General features: G+C 33.7%; 1 protein-coding gene across 2 annotated transcripts in view; it reads right to left on the bottom strand.

The window, feature by feature from the left end:
* The window catches only part of LOC115447886 (protein singed wings 2), a 38,598-nt gene extending 14,229 nt beyond the window's left edge, over positions 1 to 24,369 (bottom strand). The window contains exons 1-5 of one of the 2 annotated variants that reach the window (XM_030175171.2): positions 24,323 to 24,369; positions 15,097 to 15,298; positions 8,292 to 8,451; positions 6,501 to 6,663; positions 3,769 to 3,926 (exon numbers count right to left, since the gene is read on the bottom strand). In XM_030175171.2, coding sequence (XP_030031031.1) covers positions 3,769 to 3,926; positions 6,501 to 6,663; positions 8,292 to 8,451; positions 15,097 to 15,298; positions 24,323 to 24,329 — 690 coding nt within the window. In that variant the 5' untranslated portion in view covers positions 24,330 to 24,369. Of the gene's footprint in view, positions 1 to 3,768; positions 3,927 to 6,500; positions 6,664 to 8,291; positions 8,452 to 15,096; positions 15,299 to 19,164; positions 19,253 to 24,322 lie in introns of those variants that run through there. The other variant, XM_037438546.1, reaches the window with a different exon arrangement.

The raw sequence follows: 24,369 nt of genomic DNA, 5'->3' as shown, positions 1-24,369 counted from the left end.
ATTAGTTAAAATTTATTGACTGTTGGACATTTACTTTCGCTTTCTGTCTTTTTTCTATCTTCAATCAGTTGTTTTAGCTACGATCGATAGTATATCACGTCTCCTGAACATCTCATAGAAAATCAACGTTGCAATACTACTTGGGTCGTACCGTAACATCTAGCTGAATGAGTTTTCCTGGATGTCATATAATTTTATGTTCACATTTTAATTGTTTGTTTGTGTTTAAAATTGTACCAGCAAAAACCTTCCTTGAATGAGAAGATTTCCTGGATTTCATATAATTTTATATATTCATTGTTCAATTGTTTGTTTGTGTTTAAAATTGTACCAGCAAAAAATCTTTTTTTTACAAAAATGCAAGTTACGCTTCATGCATGTCAGAAACTATGAAGCACATTCTTTTGATCCTATACCAAACCCGAAAAGAAAACAAATCATGGCGTCAAGATCCTATAATTGAGATGGCATTCTCCAGCACAAACTTAGGGAAGCTAACACTATCCTATGAATGTAATAGTCCCGTATGTAAAAATTTTGATAGACATATTTTTTAAAATCAATTAAAATATTGCATACTAGTAACACCATGTAGTTTATAAAACCTTATTCAGACGACTTAATTATTGCGAACAATAATCATACGCAATTATGGCTTAAAAAGTAACCCCGTCTGAACATCCATGATGACCAAGCAATTCTACCCTGCGTTAATGTATACGAGTCTTTTGACAAATATTAAAAAAAAACGATTGCTAGCAATAATTGCTCCATTTAAACGAGACTAAATTCTCTTGAAGGTAATTTGACATTGTCGTCATTTAGATAATAAAGTGCTATAACATGCCTATTATTAAAACTGTATACATAAAATAAATTCCGTAATTTTTATTTGTTTACATGACGATTTGGGATAATCTACTTTTATTGGTGGTATCTAAAAATAAAATTCTGGCTCTGACAACAACAGATAAATGGATTAAAATATCACAAGATACCGACGTTTTATTTTCATTGTATTGTTTTATAACAGATGTCGATGCAGTATGGTTTAAACTTGAAATGATAACCATGAACAAGTTTAAATTTTTTTTAACGGGGACTGGAATTATTACAAGGTTGATACCATAGAGATAGGTTCAAGATTTTATTGTTACGAGATAGTGATAGTTATATTATCTGTGATCTGATCGATTAATTAAAAATGCTAAAATTTTCAATAATGTTTGGATGCTTGTTAGAAGTAAACGCTGAAACAGTGAAACGGATTTGGATGATATTTGGTACACGGTTAAATCATGTCCCGGATTAACATATAAGCTACGTTTTATTGCTGTAATTAGCTCCCATGTAGAAAATATGGGATTTTAAATCAGATTCTATAAATAGATGGCACTGGTGTCGTAGAGTTGACGTTATGGATCGCAACATTGTTTTAGGGACTTCTGTGGAAGGAAAGGCTTTGCACGCGAGCGAACATGAAATCTACTTATCGATAACGTAAAAACTAATAAAAAATAAAATGAAGATCGATAGTAACTGATAATGGAAAGACATTAATCAGGGTTGTTTTGAAATATAATTAAGTTTATAAAAGTATTACGTTAACATAAATCAAGGTACAAACAACTCAATGAATAATCAAGGGACGCAGTAATGCTTTTCTACAATGGTTAACGCTAACGTTATATATGGGAATAAAATATCCTACAGATTTTTTTATTAGATTCATTTTTCGATTTTGATATAACTCAATACTTTTAAAGTAGGTTAGGTAGGTTTTAGGTACTTATTCCGCTAATTAACATTGAAAATAACTCTAATGTTTACTCAGCATAAGGGTATTATTATTTGGCCAATATTATTGTAGCTATTTATTTATTGATTAGAAAACTAAGACGTATAAGGTTTTATTTTGCACATCATCGCAATAATCATACGTATCTCCGTAGAAATTACTTTTCGTCAATGGTTATTTATAGGCATATGCCTTTAGAAAGCTCATTTATTTTGTCAAAGCTTTATGATGTCTTTTAGGCCACGGTAGTCTAGTTGTACTGCGCGATACGGTACTCTGTGGTACCGGGTTCAAACCCCGGGTCGGAGGAAATGATGTCACGTTTTTCTGTTCAATGTCATTCCGGTGTCTAGAATTTGTTCTCAATATGATAGGATCGCCCCCTATCAAATCACGGGACAGACAAAGGCAAAAAGTGAACGCCCTAATTACACATATATTTCCTCCTTCAGAGATAAAAGTCTTGTTAATACGTTTAGAATACGTGTTTAGAAGAAATTGCGAAAAATGATCTTTAAAGGTGCAGTTTGCCGCAGAGGGGTCCTATGTCAAAAGTTACTTCCTTTCCTTAAATAAAGGCCAGTCAAATCATACCGCCCAAGGTGTCTCGCGTCGAGATGCCTATTATGCTAAACGAGGAGCCTCATTGCAACCACACGTTCGTACATAAAGTCCTCAAGTTGGGCACCTGCTTTAATACAGCGTATCAGCGCATGGATTAAGAGAGGCTCCCAAAGTAAGGAGACCCTGTATCATGGATACGATACGATACAATGGCTGATATAACATACATGCGCCTCTGTTCTTCATGAAAGACTTTCCTTTAGAACATTTAATTTATTCGTATCTGAATCTAATCAGACGAAATATCCATAGCACGTCACTAACAAATAATGAATAGAAATTCGAGTTATTTTCATCTGGATGTCCATTTACCTATTATTATTTTTATAGCACAATATTATTAATAAATAAGTTTGGTATATAATAGGGTATAAATTTATTCATCCGTTCACAAATAATATGTAGGTATCTAAATCGGGCGCGAATCCAATGCCTAAAAAATTGGGTTATTTGAATATTCATTCACAAACCGTTGTAGACGGTCATTTTTAGACATCGCCACACTACACATATATAGCCCCAAAATGAATAATTCAACCCACAGGCTTTGTATTTGTACCGCGACATTACCCCAAATATGCCATCAAATATATATTTTCTTCTTCGTTGAAGCCTATTGATGGCTTCTGTTATACGGACGCGGCACTCTATTGCTTGCAAAGTTACTTTGAATTATATATAATTTTTCTATAACTTGTGTGCGTCACAAATCACGGTTCTAAACTTATGAAAATGACATCCTTGGTAGCACAGCGCACTTCAAGCCCGTTTTGAAACGAAATGCCATGAGTTAAATCCTTTAACTGAGCCTGAATGGGCCATATTACCCAACACCGAAGGCATAATTCGTTTACATATTAGTAACTAGGTATTTCTCGTTGCTTCACCGGCGTGAAAAGCCTTTCCCGCTACAATAGTCTCTAAAACACTATGACGCCATCGCCATCTATTTAAAAAATCTAATTAAATACTTCCCTTCGCAGCTAATTATCGTGATAAGTAGTCTATGTGCTAACCCAGAACATGGTTTACCCGCATGCCAAATTTTATTCAAACCCTTTCAGTTATTTCTGCGTTTAAATCTAGCAAACATGTAAATCTTTTCACAAACTTTGCCTCTTATAGGATTACTAAGAAGAATTAAGATTATGTAGATTCGGTTTTGTGTTATTAATATATTATAACCTGACCAGAAAAATAAAGAACCTCGACATATTGTGGTAAAATATTGAACTAACTTCTTGTACTAAAACATCAACTTTAAAACGCAGAAGCAATAATGGCGCCCCAAAGCCGGTTTTTTATTTTACTGATAAGGCTATACGCAATATATAATGTTAACTTACTTTAATAATATCCATAACTTTGTGCAGAGGTTTTCCTCTATACAATTTTTGGTAGCAAACCAAATCGTAATAGTCTGCAATACGAAGTCTTGCTGTACCGTTCTCTTGTTCCATCGCTAGCCAATCCAAACCGCCGTCACTGCAATCCCAAGTGTTTCCTAAAATATAATTTATCGTATAATTATTTCTTAAGTTTACGCGAATGCTAGACATCGTAATAAAACTAGTTTTCGGATTTTATCGCGGGCGTTTATATTATTATTTTCTCCAGTCGTTTCTAGCCTATGTAACCTTCACGGTACCAGAGCAGACTGGTGCTGGTGATTCCCAAAAGTCTATGTAAAAGAGTATTTATTTTTCAATTTATATAATCGTAAAATGTAGGTAAACTATAACGTTGAATTTTCGGACGATCGACATCTCAATCCGCCTCGTGGCTAAGAAGACTGCAAAGTCTATGAAACGTTGCGTCGGGTGAAAATTAAAATGTATTAAATTCCATAACTAATTTTATTTCGATGTCTAACATTCGCGAAAACATAAGAAATAATTACAAAATACAAAATTTAAATGCCCGTACAATATTTTTGAATCGTTAACAAATCTATTTTCGTCACTAACATAAACTAGACAGTTTAATTCAGACAAAATCTAGTTGACACCTCTAGTTTGATTATTAAATTTATTCAGCCACTATTTTTGTTGGCTGTACATATTGTTCTTAGCTCTTATGAGTGTAATACTATTACTTTTTCCCCCACCCGCTTCATTAATTACGCAGGGATAACAACCTTAACTCAAAAAAAATATCCAGTTTCAACACTCATTAATTCTAAAGGTTTTATAAAAATGTGGGCGATAAATTGGCAACCTAATTCACATGCTCAAAATAGGATATCCCTAGCCCAACTTACACCAGTAATTCAAAGGCGCACGAGTACCTCTTAATACAATTGTGAGAACAAATAAAATAATTCTGGAAATTTATTTAACAGGAAAGATGCTGACAACTTAAATCTCTTCTAAAACAAGTAGCTTTTGTGTCTTCAAAATTAAAGCAAGGAAAACGAGCAACATAACACCAGTAAACGTTATTTTTAAATTTATTACAAGACTATCGTTTTATAATGTCTACAAATCTTATTAATTAATAAAAGAACATTAAAGAAATTAAAAGTACATTACTCGTGGTCCTCAAAATAGTCACAGCCTGTATCGTGAGCAACCAAATGCAATATATTCAGGGCAATATTTTTAGTGGTTTTGTATTGCGTACATAATATAGGGTTTCAATTTACCCAAACGGAACTGCGGGTATCAACTAGTCCGTAATAAGAAAATTAGGTTCCACACGTGCAAACATCACATTACGTAATAACACCGTTGGGAAATAGCCGAGGTAAAAATAATATCTTATTCTGTTTTTATTTTGGTTATCGAGAATCTGTCAAAGAGCCTATGGAAGTATCTTCGCCTCTATTATTTCCTCTCTAATGATCTCTAATTACGTGTACAACTCTTATTGTGCAGTCGTTTCCTGTTAGTTCTATCTTAAAGATATTTAATTATTTTAGTAAAATTGTACAAACTTCTTGATTTTGTCCTTTATCCATTGTTTATTGTTGACAGGATTATATTACTGCCTCATAATGTGCATCGTTTATCAAAACAATGTATTTTTTTAACTATCATTATTATCTAAAAGTTTAGATTATACTAATACAACAAAGTTGAAGTGTTTGTTGGTTTGTTTATACGCGTTAATCTCTGAAACTGGTTCTATAAATTCTCTTTCTAATGCCTATAAGACCTAAAGGCTCAAGGCTTCTTTTTTTCTTTTTAGGACAAAACTTATACGACATTTTAAACGAAGCTCATGCCTAAATATAGGTAAATAATATAATTAAGACATTGATATATATATATATATATATATATATATTTATGTCTGAAGCAGTTTATGGATTTATAGTGTAATTTGCATTAGGTCTTGCTGTTACTTCTTTGAAAGGAAATTTCGTAAAAGAACTGCCATTAGTGATATCGAAAGACAAGACGGCCATTTACTTGTATAGAAATTAAATTAAATATAATATGTATAACAATCTACAAAGTTTATGAACAAAATTAACGTTTAAAATCGCACAAATAGAGATATATGGGAATAGTTAAGCAATCCGATGCCTAATTATTTGATTACAATACAGTCTAACCGAAACCTAATGAATTCAAGTGCGAATAATTACTTACATTTTGGGAAAAGTAAATAAGGAAAACAAATAAACCACCTAATGAAAAGAAAGGAGAAAAACAAATAAACAACGATAAATAGTCGACATTATAGATTACATACATAATTATTACACACAAAAGCTGATGTAACTGTAATTTAAATCTTAATTTCATTTTACATACCTACAGAAAAATATATCTTATTTCTTTATATAACAGATTACAGTTGTTATTGATCATTTGTGTATTAAATAGGCAAAAAAATATTTTGTGATTAATATCAGCCTGAAGTCTGGAGTTTGTTACCGATATGACGATCTAACTATTACAATATGTTGGTGATAAGGGTGTGCACTAATTACCCTTTTAGGGGTAAAGGACGTGTGTGTGTGCGTGAGCGCGCCTATGTGCAAGTGTGTGCGCGCGTGTGTGCACGTGTGTGCACGTTGTGTGCCCGTGAGCGTGCATGTGTGTGTGTATGTAAATACATTGAGGCTTACCGCTCAAATGCACTCGTTCCAAACGTGGCGGTCCATATAACAACGGTGCTTTCATATGCCTTAACATATTTCTTCTGAGATCTAATTCTCGTAAATACGGCATTCTAACTATGACTCCTGGTAGCAACTCCCACAAAGACGATAGTCCTTGCATAGTTAACTTCTGTTGAAATTAACAAAAAGTAAGATTAACATAATAATTCATATTTCTGAAAATCCCTTCTTATTATAAAGGAAGAAACGTACGGCTACGCCCACGCAAAACACCTTTCGTGGAATAAGAGATTCGCAAAATATTTTTTCGGGAATATGTTGTAATTTTATTAACCTAAAACACGCTTAATTATACGTCCAATTTCATCCAGAACTTTTCTTCACATAATTACGTAGAAAGAATATTAGTAGGAAGAGTTATCTCAGAAAACAAACAAACTAAACGCGAATTCAAAATATGGCGAAGTACCTGCCTGCTGCAGCTGTTTTGACTGTCAAACATTGCTACGAGGACATACGATTCACAATGCAGACTACATTTTATTAAAAAATATTTCCAACTCTTCAACACATTATATGAATGCTTTATGAAATTCCAAAGACTGTAATGTTAGAACGTGCCAACACAACATAAGTTAATAAAATTGTTTCGAGATATTTTGGAAGACAAAAAGTAAATTTTCGACATTTTGATACATTTCATGTTCACCCACATATAAATTTATTCTCCTGAATATTTCCGGATGTAACATTGTATAATATCCATAAATTAAAGTTTAAAAGATAAAACAATTAAAATTAAATTATTTTTGGAATTTACCACGGGTTTTATATTTTAATTTTCTCCCGATGTTTCGAAGCATGCAGTGCAGTCTTCGTCGTCACGGGACCAAATGAACCACACTTAATAGATAATAATCATCTTTCGGCTGTTAATTACATTACACTACCGAAGAAAATAATGTTATCAGTCTATTTATGGCAGGCTAGTGCTGAAGGAATTCTATTGAAATATGACTGAGGCATAGTTGGAAAATTAACGAAAAAGGCATAACTCACGGCTTTGTTCAAACATAAAGCTTCTCAACTATGAAATTTAGATCACACACCTTTTATTTTTTATACGGAATCGAGTTTAATTCTATGAACATTGTTGGGCATGAGGGAAGAGTTATGAAACAAGTTTTTTTATACATTTTAAAGTTTTGCAATTTCAGAACCAGCCATGCATTTTTCTATAATAAAAATTATTAAGTTAGGAATAAAAGATATAGAATACTTCTTACTAACATTCGAAAAAAATACGCATGTCGTAAAATGTATATAATATTTCAAATTCCAATTATTTATTTTGCCAACATTGATTTCATATAAAAATATACCTTAGTACATATAATATGTTATTTCTTTTTATTTCGTATGTACAGACTATAGGTATAATTATAAAATATAGAATTATAATTTAATGGTATTTTAACGTTATCGAGAAAATATTACCAAATACCATTATAAACGTCAATAATAATATTTAATACTAAAAAAACGTAGTCAATATATAATAACAGAATTGCACTAGTTCCTTACGCGACTTCGCCTCCTTTAAAGTCCGTTCCGGGCTGAAACGTAACCTAAGCCGCTCAGATCTTGTAGCTTCCTATTACTAAAAAAATCAAAACTAAAGCAATACTTCTTAAGATTATTGCGTTAAATCTTTCTGAGCTCTCCAATTTACTAAAGAACCGTCTAAACATAAAGAGGTTTTGATCAAAAAGTTTTATATCAATCCAGATCACTTACCTCAATTTTACTGGCTTCATTAAAGCTTCCCTTGAAGTTTTTCAAACGTGTACAATTTATGAACTCCAAGAAACGTAATCCAGGGAAGTAGTACTCCAGACTTCCAACGCTGAAGCATTCTCCGGGCCACTCCAGCACTCTTAAGTGTGTTATATCGTACCTTAGACAATCAGGCTATGAATGAATAATGAACGGCTCCACAATATACGCTTGAAAGTTTTTACTGTCCTGACTTTTATAGTTTTATGTTTGATAGTAGATTTTTTTACGTACTTGGAAAAATGTGTGTATATATTTTTCATCATAAAAATCAACCCTTAATGCAACCTAATTTGATCATAATCCATTAGCGTTTATTTCTAACAACTAAATATGTTAAATACATAAATATTTATCTTTAGGTTCAAATATTTCAAAAATGTTTGCTAAGTTGGTTCGGTATACAGTATTACTTTAAGTGTCGTGGAAATCTAGCCCCATTACGAGATAACTAAATCTGCTTTGAATACTCATAATTTTTATTACAACTGAACTCAAGTTTTACGAGCTTCATAAATTACGTCCAGTTTTTATATTATGACCATTAGGCAGACAATAATTTTGTAGGTTACTTAGGGTAGATATATTTCTTCTTTATGTTTCACGTATAATTATTATTAACAATAATTTGATGACTTATGTTTTAACATTTTCGGAGTGGATGGAGGGTGAGGTTCCGCTATTAGTTACGTACCTCGTCCCCGATATATATAATGATTCTTAGAGACTATATAGAAATATTGAAACTGCTTCGGTGGCGTAGTTGTGTGTTGGTACGAGTGCAGTACTGAGGGTCGGGCATATTGATATTTGATTTTGATTCTCAGTATCAGTCCGAAATTTGTGTCCGATATAGAAATAGACACGTCCCCTAAAACATAATGGGCCGAAATACATATGGCGGAAAGTCGATGCAACACTTCCGCTGAAGCATACCCCTTCGGGGATAATAGGTGTGGCACTTTAAACCTGTGGGTGTCTCTCTCTCTGTTTGTGTGTGTGTGTTTGCGTGTACGTGCGCATGTGCGTGTGTGTGTACTTTATTTGAAAAACAAGATTTCATAACTTATATAAAAAAACAATTAGATAAATTTCTTCTGGCCCATTACTGTTTTCATTGAACCAAGTACGAGTCTTCGTTTATAAGATTTTCTATAGGCAAGTGCCTATTCTGCTTTAATACGAAAAACAAAGTTGCTCCTAATGTAGGTATTTTTCGCTATAAATTACGAAACAGAAGCCAACCTAACCCAGACATGGAATAAATTAGATTTTCTTTTCAAAAGACGTCTGCTTTGCATAAAAAACGTGACAAAGTCATGTAAAGTATGTAAGTATTACATTTCTTAGTAAGGAATGATTTTTTCGGCATTTCCAAATTCAACATTTTCTTTTACAACGTTAATTAATCGGACTCTAACCAAGAATAGACGGAAAATACAGACTCCGATACAAAACTTTGAAACGATCAGTCGAAATTGCATCGGGTATCGGACGCTCTGCGCTGTAGTACATACGGCAAACATCTACATTCGGAAGACAAACAGCAACATCCATATACCTATTTTTATTGGGCATCAATTTGGTTTATATTCTACAGTTTGCTCGAAGATATAATTCGAAGTATGTAGGTCATGTATATGTGAATATTAGGAATTCTTTGTTGACGATATGCGGCCTGTGTAAAACAATCCCTCTCTTTCAATTCTATGTAAAAAAACTTTATAATTTGTTTGTGTCTTTTTCTTTTCAACTACTTTAACATAATCACTGTCTGACAACGATAAAGCCACAACCTAAAAATGTAATATTAACTCCAATTACTGAAAAAAAACACACACACACATCACTTTTCGTCAAGTGTGTTCCGTCCCATGATGTGATAGGGGGCGAGCCTATCGCCATATCGGGCACAAACTCCAGACTCCGGGCTGATACTGATCAGAAAAACCCAAATATCACTTTGCCTAACCCAGAATTCGATCCCAGGACCTCCGAGCGCTGTCGCACAAGCAGTACTATTACGCCACCGACGCATTCCCGCCTCAACAGATCTCCACTTACTTTAGCTCACCATAAACCAATTGTGAAGTATTTATTTAATATGTCGCAAATTTATAATCCATAATCACGTGCCTATGTCAAAGTTGATTAGATCTATGCATTACGAAATTATTTAAAAGTCTAGGCAATCAAATGAAATGAGAGTGCTTTAAAAAAATCACAGTCCATCCCCAGCAGTCGTTCGAAAGTAAATTAATTTTATTCGCTTCATCAGCCTAGAATACACCCAGGGCAAACATAAATAAATTTTAATGAAAGCAGGAAATTTTTAGGACCTGTTTACCGGTAAAATTTAATCAATTAAATTAGCTGGCTAAACTTTAAAATAAAGTAGTGGAAGTTTTGTTTTATACGAATTAGTTTAGCAGGTAATCTAAATGGATGATTTTCAATTTAAAAATTATGAAAGGCCTATCTATTTAAAGCCATCGTGACTAGCCATTTTTGAAAATTAATCCATTTTTTTCTATAAAGCACGAGACGCATGATGTCTTTAATATCTTTTCGCGTATATCTCATATTTTCCTTGATATTTCATGTTACTCAAAATGAATTGTGTTGCGAGCTCTTATTAAATATTCAGTCATAAATTGTTACGGTTCAGAAATTTAAATATGTTGGATTCTTTTCCGTGCAATAATACAGTGCTATAATTCAGATTTTTAAAATACGTATTATAATTATTATTGTACCACTAAATAAAAGTTCTCGTATAAATACTTTTTATTGTCATTATGAAATCACATCACAAGGTCAAGAGGATCTGAATCTGAAGTCAAGACTAAATTTCACACCTAACCATGTTTAAAATGGAATTGAGTTAAATTATTTATTTTTATTTACCTAAACAGTCAAGTCACAGACAGTCCTGTCAAAATTTTACATGCATAGTATTTGAAATTTGAATTTCTGCCTCATTTCTTATAGAATGTTAATGCTGTTTTCACAGAAGGTTATCTTTTTTGTAATAATTACTGTTACATATTAAAAAATGCACAAAATCAAGATAGTCAAATACTCTATTGAAACATGCAACTTTTTTCGAATGGATGATGAATACGTACCTTACATTTAATGTTCCATTAATATTGGAAAATTCTACCATCTCTTTTCTATGTATATAATTCAAACAAGTAATTATATGACATTTTCTATTTGTCCTTTTGCAAACATTCAGTGATTTCGTTCCGAAGTCATGTCACGCAAACAAATTTTTGTTTACGTAGGCCACGTTCCGCCATAACACCAATAAACTAAATGGCTGTATACATTGATATGTATGCACCTTTTACCCTAATTAGACACCCCACCTATGTTTGTAATTTATAATCTTAAACCGTGACTGACGTCACACTACACCTCTAGTTATGAAGGTATTCTGTTTCGTCTTATTAATTTTCACCAAGAAATATTACTACGGTACTTATTTAGATAATATAAAGCTGAGAAAGAACCTTATATAGTCTGCAGAGATTGTACAAAGAACAAAACGAAATATGACATCTATTATTTAGAGAAGTCGTGGACGCCTAGCACAACACATTCATATTACATGTGGGTGAAATTCTAGTGAACTCATAATATAAATATGTTTTTTTTAAACGGGCCCGGTACATTGACGCCTCTGCACCTGACTATAAGTGGGGAGGGGTTCAATAGAATGTCGACTGAAGATGATTACCCCTCGACTGTCGACACAATTATGCCGGCCTGTTGGTACCGGATATATACAGGCTGATCCCGGAACGGGTTTTAAAACCTTTTGTACAGTAGTCGCTATCCGGGCGAGTATAAAATATATCCTACCGCCAGCAAGCTATATTATAATAAAAGTAGCTGTTGTCGGGTTACTAAGGCGCTGGCCGTCTGATGCATTAGACCCTGCCCGCTGTAGACACTCATCGAGTACTTATAATATTATATTTATGGCTGATTTGGCGTCCGAGTGTTAAATACTGATGGTTTTGTAGTGCTGTGCGTATTTGTCATAAGACAGTTTATGCTGAGATGGCCTCCTAGTTGTCGCGGTAGGGACATGGAATATGTTATAAGTACCTATTTTGTGTTGTCTTTTTTGTTGTACAACGTGTACTGCGACAATAAATTATTCTTTCTTTCTAGTATATCTACCGCGAAAACGCTGTAATAATTAAAAGTATACTAAGGGCCTGTTACACAACTTAAGAGTAAATGTTACTCGTCACATAAATGTCTATAACCTCACTAACAGTCGACAACCCTTAACATTTAAAACCGGTTGGTAATTTTGCTATGAGAACCGAGTGAACTTCACTAAACCACATTAAGTTATTAACACCACAAAATAAGCAAACAGCGCATCATTGACTGCTATTAATGATTGGTAATTCGTTTACAAATATCCCATCACACATCATATCTATTGTTAATTGGTAATTAGCTAACAAATACTCGCATAATTTATTGCCAGCCTATTCCAAAAAAAATATGAGAAACACCAAATTAATTAATAATCAAATATTGCGTATTGTAAAAATCATGTAACCGGTAGATATATAATATATATCTTTACGTTTCTGCTATAATTAATTTAAAAGAAGGCCAATTAGTTTTATATTTTCTATGTTGTCAATTCCAGGTTATACTTATTACCACTACCCTTATACATAGATAAAAAAAAATATAAAATAATTTAATCGGAATAACTCTTTATCACTTGTCAGCATTTAAAAAGCCGCTATCGCTCAGTTAGGTGTGGAACGGACTGCCGAGAGGAAAGTCCGTAGGTTCAAATGCTAAAGACACAAACCACTGACTTTTCTATAAAAAAAAATGTGAGTATTCTTTGTGAATTATCGCTTGCTTTAACGGTGAAGGAAAACATCGTGATAAAACTTGTATACCTGACAAATTCTCTATAGAAATTTTAACGGTATATGAAGTCTACTCATCTGGACTAGGCCAGCGTAGTGGACTAGGCCTAATCCCTCTCAGTAATAGAGGAGGTCCGTGCCCAGCAGGAGAACAGTATGTAATACAGGGCTGGTATTTATTATTATTATTACACTCGACAGCATTTACAATTACCGTTCTATATAAAATCAATTACTAAATTCTAAGCAATCAAACGCCCTGATCAAAACCTACTTTAACAATACTACTATGAAAACATTAATTGAGAATACCATCTGAGAATAGTCTAGAAAATATTAACTGTTCCCACTCATTCCCTCTCTTTTATCAAACTAAATTGTTTCAAGTTTCTTATTCTTAATTATCACTTTGTTATTTATAAAATATATACCATGAACAGCACATATATATAGATACATGGAGAAAGTGGAAGTAAATGAGGTATAGTTCAAAACCAAGAAGAGTAGAGAAGAAAAAGTCCAAAATTCGATCCACGATAGGTTTTAATACACACACTACACAATTAACATAAAACATAAGATAGAAGGAGAGAAAGCAGAAAGTCAAGATAGCGACAGATAATTTATAGCGCAAAACAGAAAGAACAGTTTTATTACAAAGTGATAGACTAGCGAATATAAGCTAGCAGTAAAGCGACACGACAAGACGTAAATAGTTTTTATGTGTTTTCTGTGTTATGCTTTAGTGTTCTCCCTGTGTGTAGTAAGTGGTGACATGAGTCCCCCTCAGATACTTCATAATAATATGAATACTTAATCTATAGAAGTGGTAGAACTGTAGACATATTTGTCTACAGAATAAACAGGCTCGACCAAGATTATACCACTGTCGCGCAGAAAACCGTTGTGAGGTGACAGTCGACAGCTTGTTGTTTCATTTGGAGAGGGATTTCCTAAGGCCCAACCAAACCCTTCCGTGCCTAGTCGGTAGCTTTACTTCAAATTTGGTAGCAGACATGATTGTTTCAATTCGTGGGTGTATAAAGGCGGAGTATTTATAGCCTTAACATCAGTTGAGTGCCTTCAAAGTTCTAATATATCCGCACCATTAGAACTAAAGTGACCTAACTCAAAATTTATATTTCAGAATTTTGTTAAAAAACGACCTTCCAAAGCATTCTCTATATCACTATGACGAGAAAAAGACAAAATTATAGAAATAGAGATTCTCATTTTCGACGACCGCCCAATTTACTGCCTTCCATATTATTTTCGAATCTTCTTATTCATTTCCCACAAATCGTCTTTAGTTGAGTTAGGTCACCTTAGTTCTAAAGTGCGATATATTATAATTTTCAAATGACCTTATTGCCCTTATGGATACATACCTTTATGATTAGTAATCCAATTATGTGATTTCTGGGCCCTACATAAACCTTTGCTTTTAATATGATACTTATGTAATATATTGTGCTATATCGACAAAATATATTTTCAATCATATCCCAAAACTAATTTGTCTTAGATATTACAAGCAGCCGGGAAATTCGTGTTATTGAAACAAATACAAGGAATTGTCCATCCTGGGGTGCGAACCCAGTCCATACCCCGTATAAAATATACTGACTAAACTACATATATACAAATAGGCGCTAAACATTATCTACTGCGGAAAATTGTGAACTCACATTATTCCGAAACGAACTTACTAAGCGCTATTTATAGGTTAACAATGTTTTATCCAAATAGTAGTACAAAAAACATTAGTTTTCTTTCTCCATAGTAAATAGTTACCAATATCAACAACTGCCGCGTCTAGCCTTTACAATAGTTAAAACTGGTAAGCTCACCTGATGTCCTTAATCCAATAGGAGGTAAAACCTCCTCTGCAAATGAGCCGATAGTGGCTTTGAACGCAGTCCGCATTCGACGAATACTCTGAGAAGGAACAGAACCTGTTGACGAGCGGCAATGAGCCGTTCCGTGTGCGTAACTGAACCCCTGGTACCACAACAGCTACTATACTGCAGAGTAGCACACCTTGGAGTATGCCTGAAAAGACACACCATGTTTAGAAGGGGATAAAGGCAAGTTAGTATTTTTTATTATTATTATTTTATTATTTCAGGAAAGCTTACAGACAATAATCTAATAAATAACATAGTGTAGGTAACATTATCACTACATTATCTAAATTCTTATAAATCTTCTATGTATGTGTTACGTATCCTTCCTAACCGAATTTCGGCCACGGCGGCCAATCTCAACGGAGATCAGCCAAGTACGCAGGACATATTATTATAGTGCTCAAGTGTATGCGCAATACACCGGTGCATCCCCCGTTCCTCCATTCTCATAGTCCAGTGAATGAATTTCTTAAATATAGTAACGAAATACCAGGACTATAATATTAAATACCTCCAATACGTTCTTATGCTACATGCATAAACCACCCGCAATTTACATAACTACTGCCGACTTAGGTATATATTTATTTTTTAGTCAAGCCTACAACGCATAAAAATTTAGCATCAGGAAAATTTTAATACCACCCCTATTTTTTGTGTGCTATTCGCAGTACACACTTCCACACTATACTGCGCGGTTTTTTCGTAGCGCATAAATTCCATACATATATTCTTTGCGGGATGTTTTAACTATGGGTGAGTTCACACGGCGTAATATGAGTTATATGAGATATAAGTTAATAGCGATTTTCTTTATTGGATAATGCATTGACGATTAAATAGGTAACGTAAGTCAAAAAGAAAGGATTGGGGAAAATATTTAGGCGCTCCGTATTATCATTTACACTACAAAACATAGCAGCAAGCGGTCACGTCATGTTGAATTTCTATGTAAGAATGTTACTACGTCAGTGGAGTCAGTCCTTTAATGCTGTAGACGAAAGCGTCTAAAGAATATCTCTTCCTCTCGATGAGACATTGGAATAAATGTAGTATTCGGTTTTTATCGCGGTCTTTTATATTTATGTATTTTTCTCCTGATGTTCCGAAGACTGCAGCCTTCATAGTCACCGGGCGAGCTGAGGTACTTTTCGTACGAAAAATTAACGTTGTTATATCAACGCTGCCACATACATTTTACACTAAAATATATTTTTATTTGCTGATGACGGTCCAATCTACGCAAAATGAGCTCACAGTGTTTTATCAGCTGCTAGTCTTTTAAAAAAAAATTAAAAAAAAATAAAATACTTTATTTATCACGTAGGCGAACAAAGTTGCACTTATGATACGTCAAAACAAAGAATAAGAATAATTATTATTTCTAAACAACTATTAAAATCACTTATATAACTATGGAGATTTTAAATTAGGGATAAAGTTTATACAAAAGACTAGGTTCAAAATTACGAAGTAACCAGCTCGGGCTGGCAAGTAGGGGGGAAATAGAAGGGTAACGCGTCGCGATCCTCACCGGTGAGGACATGAGCCCTAGCCTAGCTAACCTACCAGCCTTTCACTAGCTACCTAAGTGATGACTACCCGAAGAAGAAAGGCAGAAAGAAACTCCGGGCTTTCTTTTTTGTCATCAATTGTTCAGTACTTCTTTTGTATTTTTTCCAAGTCTTTCTTGTACATAGTCACAATAGTTATATAAGTTAATGCACGCACATCACCGTTAACATGGGATAAGATGAAATCCAATCGACTAAACCTGGAGCGGCATAAAATAAAATTAGCGATAGCAAATAAAAGAGAACATAGATTCATACTTAAATAACGGCGTACAGCGTGCATTCGCCTACATTTACAATCATAGTTTTCAATCATGAGAAAAGAAAAAAAAAAATAGTGATATTGAACAGGCAAACACAACATGATCGGGTGGTCGTCTTTCAAAAATTACATTTCATTAAGATATGATATGATTATGTCAAATTAGAACTATAGAAATGTCATTATTATAAAAAAAAAAGCATGTGAGACATGTAACAAAGACATTTTAGGCAGTTAATTAATTACTAATGTGTGCTAACATGGTGGGTCATTGTGTGCAGGACAAACTTTCCAAACCGTCTTATCATTAAGGTAATCAGATACAGTATAGTATCCTTTACACATTAATTCACGCTTAACATAACACTTGAATTTTTGTTCGGTCAAATTGGTAACTTCGAAGGGAAGTTTATTATAGAACTTAATGCTATTAACTAAGAAAGATTTATTGGTTTTACAGAGCCTATGATTAGGGACAACCAATTTATTTTTATTTCTGGTATTTAGACTATGCAAGTCACTGTTTTTAATAAAAAGTACTAAGGTTTTTACGTACGTACATTATATTCTGAAAAATATATTCGGCCGGCAAAGTCAGTATATTCACCTCCTTAAACATTTGCCTAAGGGAATCATGAGAACGAAGGTTGTAAATAGCTCTAATCGCTCGTTTCTGCAAGATAAAAATGGTCTGCAGATCTGCAGCAGAGCCCCACAGAAGAATACAATAGGACATAATGCTGTGGAAGTATGCAAAATACACTAGCCTTGCCGTAGCCACGTCAGTTAATTGTCTAATCTTCCTAATAGCAAACACGGCAGAGCTCAGTTTACTAGAATTTTTTTGAATATGGGGGCCCCATTGCAATTTACTATCGATTGAAACCCCGAGGAAGACCGTTGAGGGAACTAATTCTAATTTATCCCCATCTAAATCAATATTTAGTTCCTTTTTTTTATTCAGTAACGAAAATCTGACACATTTCGTTTTTGCGGCATTTAAAAGTAAATTATTAGAAGAGAACCAGTCAGAAATCAAACTAAGTACTTTATGTGGCTCACCGAGATTCTCATCCCTTCTATTTAACTTAAAAATAATCGAAGTGTCGTCAGCGAAAAATACTACATCTGCCATATTATCAACCATGTAAGGCGGTCATTTATGTAAACTAAGAATAGGAATGGACCCAATATGGAACCCTGGGGAACCCCAATTCTAACTGCGGACCCGGCAGAGGAGACGTTGTCGATAAATACTTTTGATTTCGACCTGATAAATATGAAGATATTAGTTTAAGTCCAATTCCTCTAATACCATAATAATGAAGCTTTAAAATGAGGGTTTTGTGATCGACGCAATCGAATGCCTTGGAAAGATCACAAAAGACCCCCAGTGCATCCTGGGATCCCTCCCAAGCATCTAACACAGCTTTGACTAAAGCACGTCCAGCATCTTGCGTGGATCTGCCTTTTGGGTTCCGATTTATAAAATAGATTTCGATGACTTTCTATATAAGTTACCAAATTATAATCGTCAAATTGTTCTAAAGCCGTATCCCAGGTAAGCTCGTTCGGTTTATACATACTCATCTTACAGACATCTACCCGACGTGCAATCCAACGCTCGCCCCGCGCTATCCGTAGTGAACAAATTACATTCAAATTAACGTAACTAATACGAAATGGCTGCGTTGGTTTTTATTTACGTTATTAAACGGTCAAAGGACTACATAACTCTAGATTCTAGATTTGTTTTTTTTTAATATACAGGCTATGTGAAAATTAAAACAACTTTTATTTATTTTTTGCTTTCATTGACGAGACGAGCTTGCCGTTCGCCTGATGGTAAGCGATACGACCGCTCATAAACAGTAGAGACGCCATCCCACAATTTCAATTACAAAGTATTATTTGGTATTCCATTGCGGTCGCCATCCTGAGACATGAGACATAAGTCTTAATTATGTCCAGTAGTTACACTGGCTGCAATGTCCTTCAAACCGGAACACAACAGTGACTACACACTGCTTGCTGCTTGGCGGCAGAAATAGACATTGCGGTGGTACCTACCCAGGCGGACTCACACATATGAGAGACCTACCACCAGTAAAATTCCATCTACGAATGTATTTGTTAATTTTAATGTACGTTGTCAAATTGTTCTAAAGTACTTACTTGATTTCACAAACTCTCCCGTTTTACACGTCTCGGGACGATTAAATTCCATCCTACAATTGTTGAGTCCAAGTCTTTACTGGAATTTCTGCTTAGACATAATTAATAAAAGATTAAAATACGTTTTAAATAGACTGTATAATTCTACATATTATGTTACTTATTATAATAGAATTTGAATTGTTTTATGATATTATTTATTTTTCTTATTCGTTGTTTCTAACAATTAATCTTTGCGTATTTCACTGCCACACCGCTTACAACTGATGAAATTGCCAGACCCCCTGAGGAGCTGACGCGTTGTCACGTCAAATAAATTTATACCTACTTACAATGAATTGATTTCTTAGTTCAATAAGTTTGCCAACATTTGAAGAGAATTTCTTTGTCAAGAAAAGAATTTTAAAGACTTTGTTTGCAAACCAAATAAATCTATACTAACACTATAAAGATGACAAGTTTGTAACTTTGTTTGTTTGTAGAGATTAATCTCTGGAACTACTGAACCGATTTAGAAAACTAATATAGATATAGATTTAGAAAAATAGGTTACTTTTATCCCGGAAAAACGTTATCACGCGGGCGGAGCTGCGAGGAATAGCTAATTATAAATATTTATATATATTTATAAGGTACTTTAAAATATTTACGTACTTAACTGATTATATTTTTTAGAGATACACTTCGCTCGCTTCCCGAAACTATCTAATTGTGTAGTACTTTCAATTATTGTTAGAATGTCATTGAGAGTTATAAATTTGCTTCAATATACACACAATATATTGCGTACCTACCAACATTTGTTGCCGCGAACAATCGCTCTTATATAATACAGCAATAGTAAAAGGGCCATATAAGGTCGCCACGGAACATAACCCTCATTGTTTGTCATTGCAAATTAATTCTGAAAATATCCTTTACCGTAGCTATTTACGGAAAGTGTTAACACATCAATGTTTTCTCTATAGATTATGTTCGTGACATCCCAATTTACAAGCAATCATCTGTGACCTCCGTAACGTCTACCTGTTCGGTATTTACAATGATATAAATAAAGTGGTTATACTTTAAGAGTCACGGCAGAACTAACTTACTTAGAACGAGCCCGCGGTTAGTGGATAAATTAAAACATTTGCCATTATAAATTTCTTTTTATTGTGGTACGAGCGATTACTGCCTCGTAAACATGTCAAATGGCCGTCTCACTGGAACATGAGAATGAAGGAACAGAGAGTGCAGCTGTGTATTACGCACACACTTGTGCAGTATAAATTCTCCTGCACATTGGCTGATTTCCATTGAGATTGGCCAGCGTGGCCAAAATCCGATTAGGAAGGAAATCGACGGTACGACTGCAGTGCTGAGGTCTTCGGCTCGATATCCGGGCCGGGTACCTTAGTATAAGTCGGAGTCTGGAATTTGTGCTCGATATAACGATTGGTTCGCACCATCACTTCATCGGACTGAATACACGCGACGGATAGTAGGTGAAACCAGTTGCGTCTCTGCCTACCCCTACGGGGATAAAAACCGTCAGTGTGTATGCAATTACATCGATAGATAATTAGTTTCTTTCCATAATTATTATTTTCCTATATTAAAAAAATCTTTGAGACACAAGAGAAGAATAAGCAAACTTAATTTGCTTATCCATAATGTGTAAAAGGAAAAAAGGAATGCTATAGCAAATGATATCATAATTTGTTGCTTCAATGCAAAATATAATTGAACCGAACACCCTCTTTAAATAAAAGTTGAAACGTTTCAATCTTTATGAAATAGTTTGAAGCAATTAATAGTTGGAGAGTAAATACGGCCACCTAATAGCGAATGTTCATAAGTGGGTGACCTGGATGCATAACGAATGTAGGTAAACATATAATAATATAATAATATCCTTATGTATCTATTGATATTATTATATCAATAATATGTATTATATACTGTCCCACTATTGGGCACGGGCCTCCTCTACTACTGAGAGGATTAGGCCTTAGTCCACCACGCTGGCCCAGTGCGGGTTGATAGACTTCACACACCCTCGAAAATTCCTAATTATAGAGAATTTCTCAGGTATGCAGGTTTCCTCACGATGTTTTCCTTCACCGTTAAAGCAAGCGATAATTCACAAAGAATACACACATATTTTTTTTAGAAAAGTCAGAGTTGTGTGCCCTTGGGATTTGAACCTGCGAAAATTTGACTCGGCAGTCCGTTCCACAACCAACTAAGCTATCGCCGCTTTTAAGTAAACATATGACAGTTATAAATCTACATTTAGCCTCTCCAGACTGACTGATCTGTCCTGGGTTTGACCAACGACTTTCGGCAAAATACAATCTCTAAACAAAGTATTGATTAAAACTATTCTTTATTATATTATTTAGTATTTTTCTGTATCAAAAAGTTTTGTGTTTATTTTATACTTCTAAGACAAAATGATACGACAAACTTCGTACAAAGAAGCGCACGAAGAAAACCATTAAAACTTCAAAAGAAGAAACTACGTATATCTAGGACCGAGCATATTTTAAAATAAAAAATACTTTGATGATCCTTTTAAATATCTAGACAAATACAATAAAAGTATTGTAAGGCTGAAGTATCTCGACTATTTATTTATTTAACTTAGAACGTACGAATGAACGTGTAATGAAGAATGACTAGGTACTTTGAAGTAAATACAATTCAGTTGTTCAATTGAGAAACAAACTTTATCGATCAATAAAAAAATACATTAGTTTAACTACTACATTGTAAAGGGTACGTTAGTGTTATATAATTAAGGTGCAATATGTGGTATAAAAAGTATCAGACACATAAAAATTGTCACAATACGTCTAAGCAGGCCTTTTTACATACCTACCCACGTTTCTATCCAAGTAGGTAAGACCGTATTGTTTATTTCTACCGCCAAGCAAAAGAGTGTGCTTGTCATGCAGCGTTATTACTTACTGTTCTAGTAAGGACAATTTTTAAGTAAATAGGAAAATTATTGACTATTTTACTTACATAAGTAGCTTAAGCCATATGTCTATCAAAGCTCTATTTCAACTAGAACCCATTTTCAATTCTAAACAGACGTATTCACTCCCATATTCATATTAGGGCCCTTTAATTTGTAAAAGAATATTTAATTAAACTTAATATAGATTAAGTTTAATTAAATTCAGCTTTTCTTCTCATCAGTTTTTTTTACCATTTTTGTGACCGACTGTACATTGGACGTAATATTAACATGACGAGCAAAGTAATAATTAAATTAGAACGTACATACTTCTTATCAACACATCTATACCAATTCCTTCCATCACAGATTTTATAACACCTATATAGGAACCCCAAACTTGGTTAAAGTTATTTGATATTAAATTTGTATTCCAATTTTATCGTATTGTAATTTCATATGCTTTTGACAGCGTAAGCAGACATTCAACTAACATATTCAGGATTCAGGATTTATTATTCCAGGTTTAAATACGGTCGAACCTATCGGCTATCATATTATCAACCAGATATTCAACTGAAAATAAACCAACTTTATTGACCATTCTGAACTTGGTAATTATTTTAGGATCTGACAGTGACCCGCGAAGAAGCTGGTGCTTTGATGAAAGGACTGCGATTAGACTACAAACTACGTCATAGTTAATGTCTTTGTTGTGTGAAGAACGAGGTTATAAAGACTAAACTCAAGATTACTTGACTGACATTTTTTTACATAATCTCCGATAACAAGTTGTGCAGTTTAAATTACGTGGATTAATCTTTAAGGAAAACGTTGGCCACAAACATTGGGCCAGATGGAGTTGGAGTTCAACAAAAATAAGTATACATGTTTTTCTTTAGGGTGCCGTTTTGGACATTGCGCCTTTAAAATTTAAAGTAATTTACGACGGAGATAAACCAAAACTAAGAAGAAATGATCATAATTTTATTTTACCTACTTAGCATGTTTTTATAAATAAATAAAAATTGTGCTATTCTTATAATTATCAAATTTATTTTACTAACGTTCCTGACAATTATAAACTTTCATGAAATAGTAAAAAATTCTAATTACTAATTTTATCAGATATGTAACTTATTACAACAACCGTAGTCGAGTTACGAAGTTCAAACACATAACATCTATAATTCGACAGATACATAATGACTTGTAAGTAGGTTTCTTTTATACCAGGGTATACATATACAGTGACCACTCTGTACCTGATAATAAGTGGGGTTCAGATACAAAGTCGACTGACGGGAGATTACCTCTCTTAATACCACAACGATAGCGGACTGTTTGAACAGAAACTACAAAGGTTGATCCTGGAACGCAAGCACTTACGTGAACCACTATGGTGGATTTTAACAACTGCGGTAAAGTGGTCGCTATCCAGGCAGATACCTACCACCAGCAATTGTCCAGTCGTACCAGTGGCGTTCTAATTCCAAACTACCTAATAAATAATCTTAATTTATGAGTATTACTGATAGAATATTAACAAACATCAAGGCTACATATAAGTCACAATTAGCATTCTATCACAAAACATCCTTATCATATTGATAAATTGTATTCTAATATTAGAATGGAATAAATTATGGAATAATTAATATTTACACAGGAAATACTTCACGATAAAACAATATTAGCCCAGCTTAATGGATTTTGGCTCAAAGGGTGCCAACAAACAACACTGTGACTGACGCATAACTGATAACGATAAAATATTATAAAATTAAATAACAAATCAGCCTACCACGTCCATTAAGCTTTAGCCTTAATCTGAAATTATCGGAATATATGCATTCCCCCTCTTTATCTTTTTGGGGAAAGCATCCTTATCTCTTTAGTAATTTATTCTAAATTATGTTATGTGTTAAATTATTACAAAATGTAGAAAGACATCCTACTTTTCCGGTCAAAAGTGATATTTATGTTTACCGAGAACATCGTCTACATGCCAAAATTTTACTAAGATTCGGTTAGCAGTTTATGCATTTACTTTTTAAATATTTTATTGGTAAGAAGTAGAACACGTCTTTAACATTGCAAATTGCACATTTGGTAAGTTTTTCTTTATTAAGTTCTTCATCATGTAAAATTAATTACAGTTACATACAATAATATTTTTACATACTTATTCATTACTATTTACAGGCTTACCTTTCATATTTTCCAGTTTTAAATTTTTCCAGTTTTTTTTTTTTATA

Source organism: Manduca sexta, chromosome 14 (genome assembly GCF_014839805.1).
Source record: "Manduca sexta isolate Smith_Timp_Sample1 chromosome 14, JHU_Msex_v1.0, whole genome shotgun sequence".
Taxonomy (NCBI): domain Eukaryota; kingdom Metazoa; phylum Arthropoda; class Insecta; order Lepidoptera; family Sphingidae; genus Manduca; species Manduca sexta.
The sequence above is the reverse complement of the archived record's forward strand: the minus strand, read 5'-3'. Positions and strand labels throughout refer to the sequence as shown.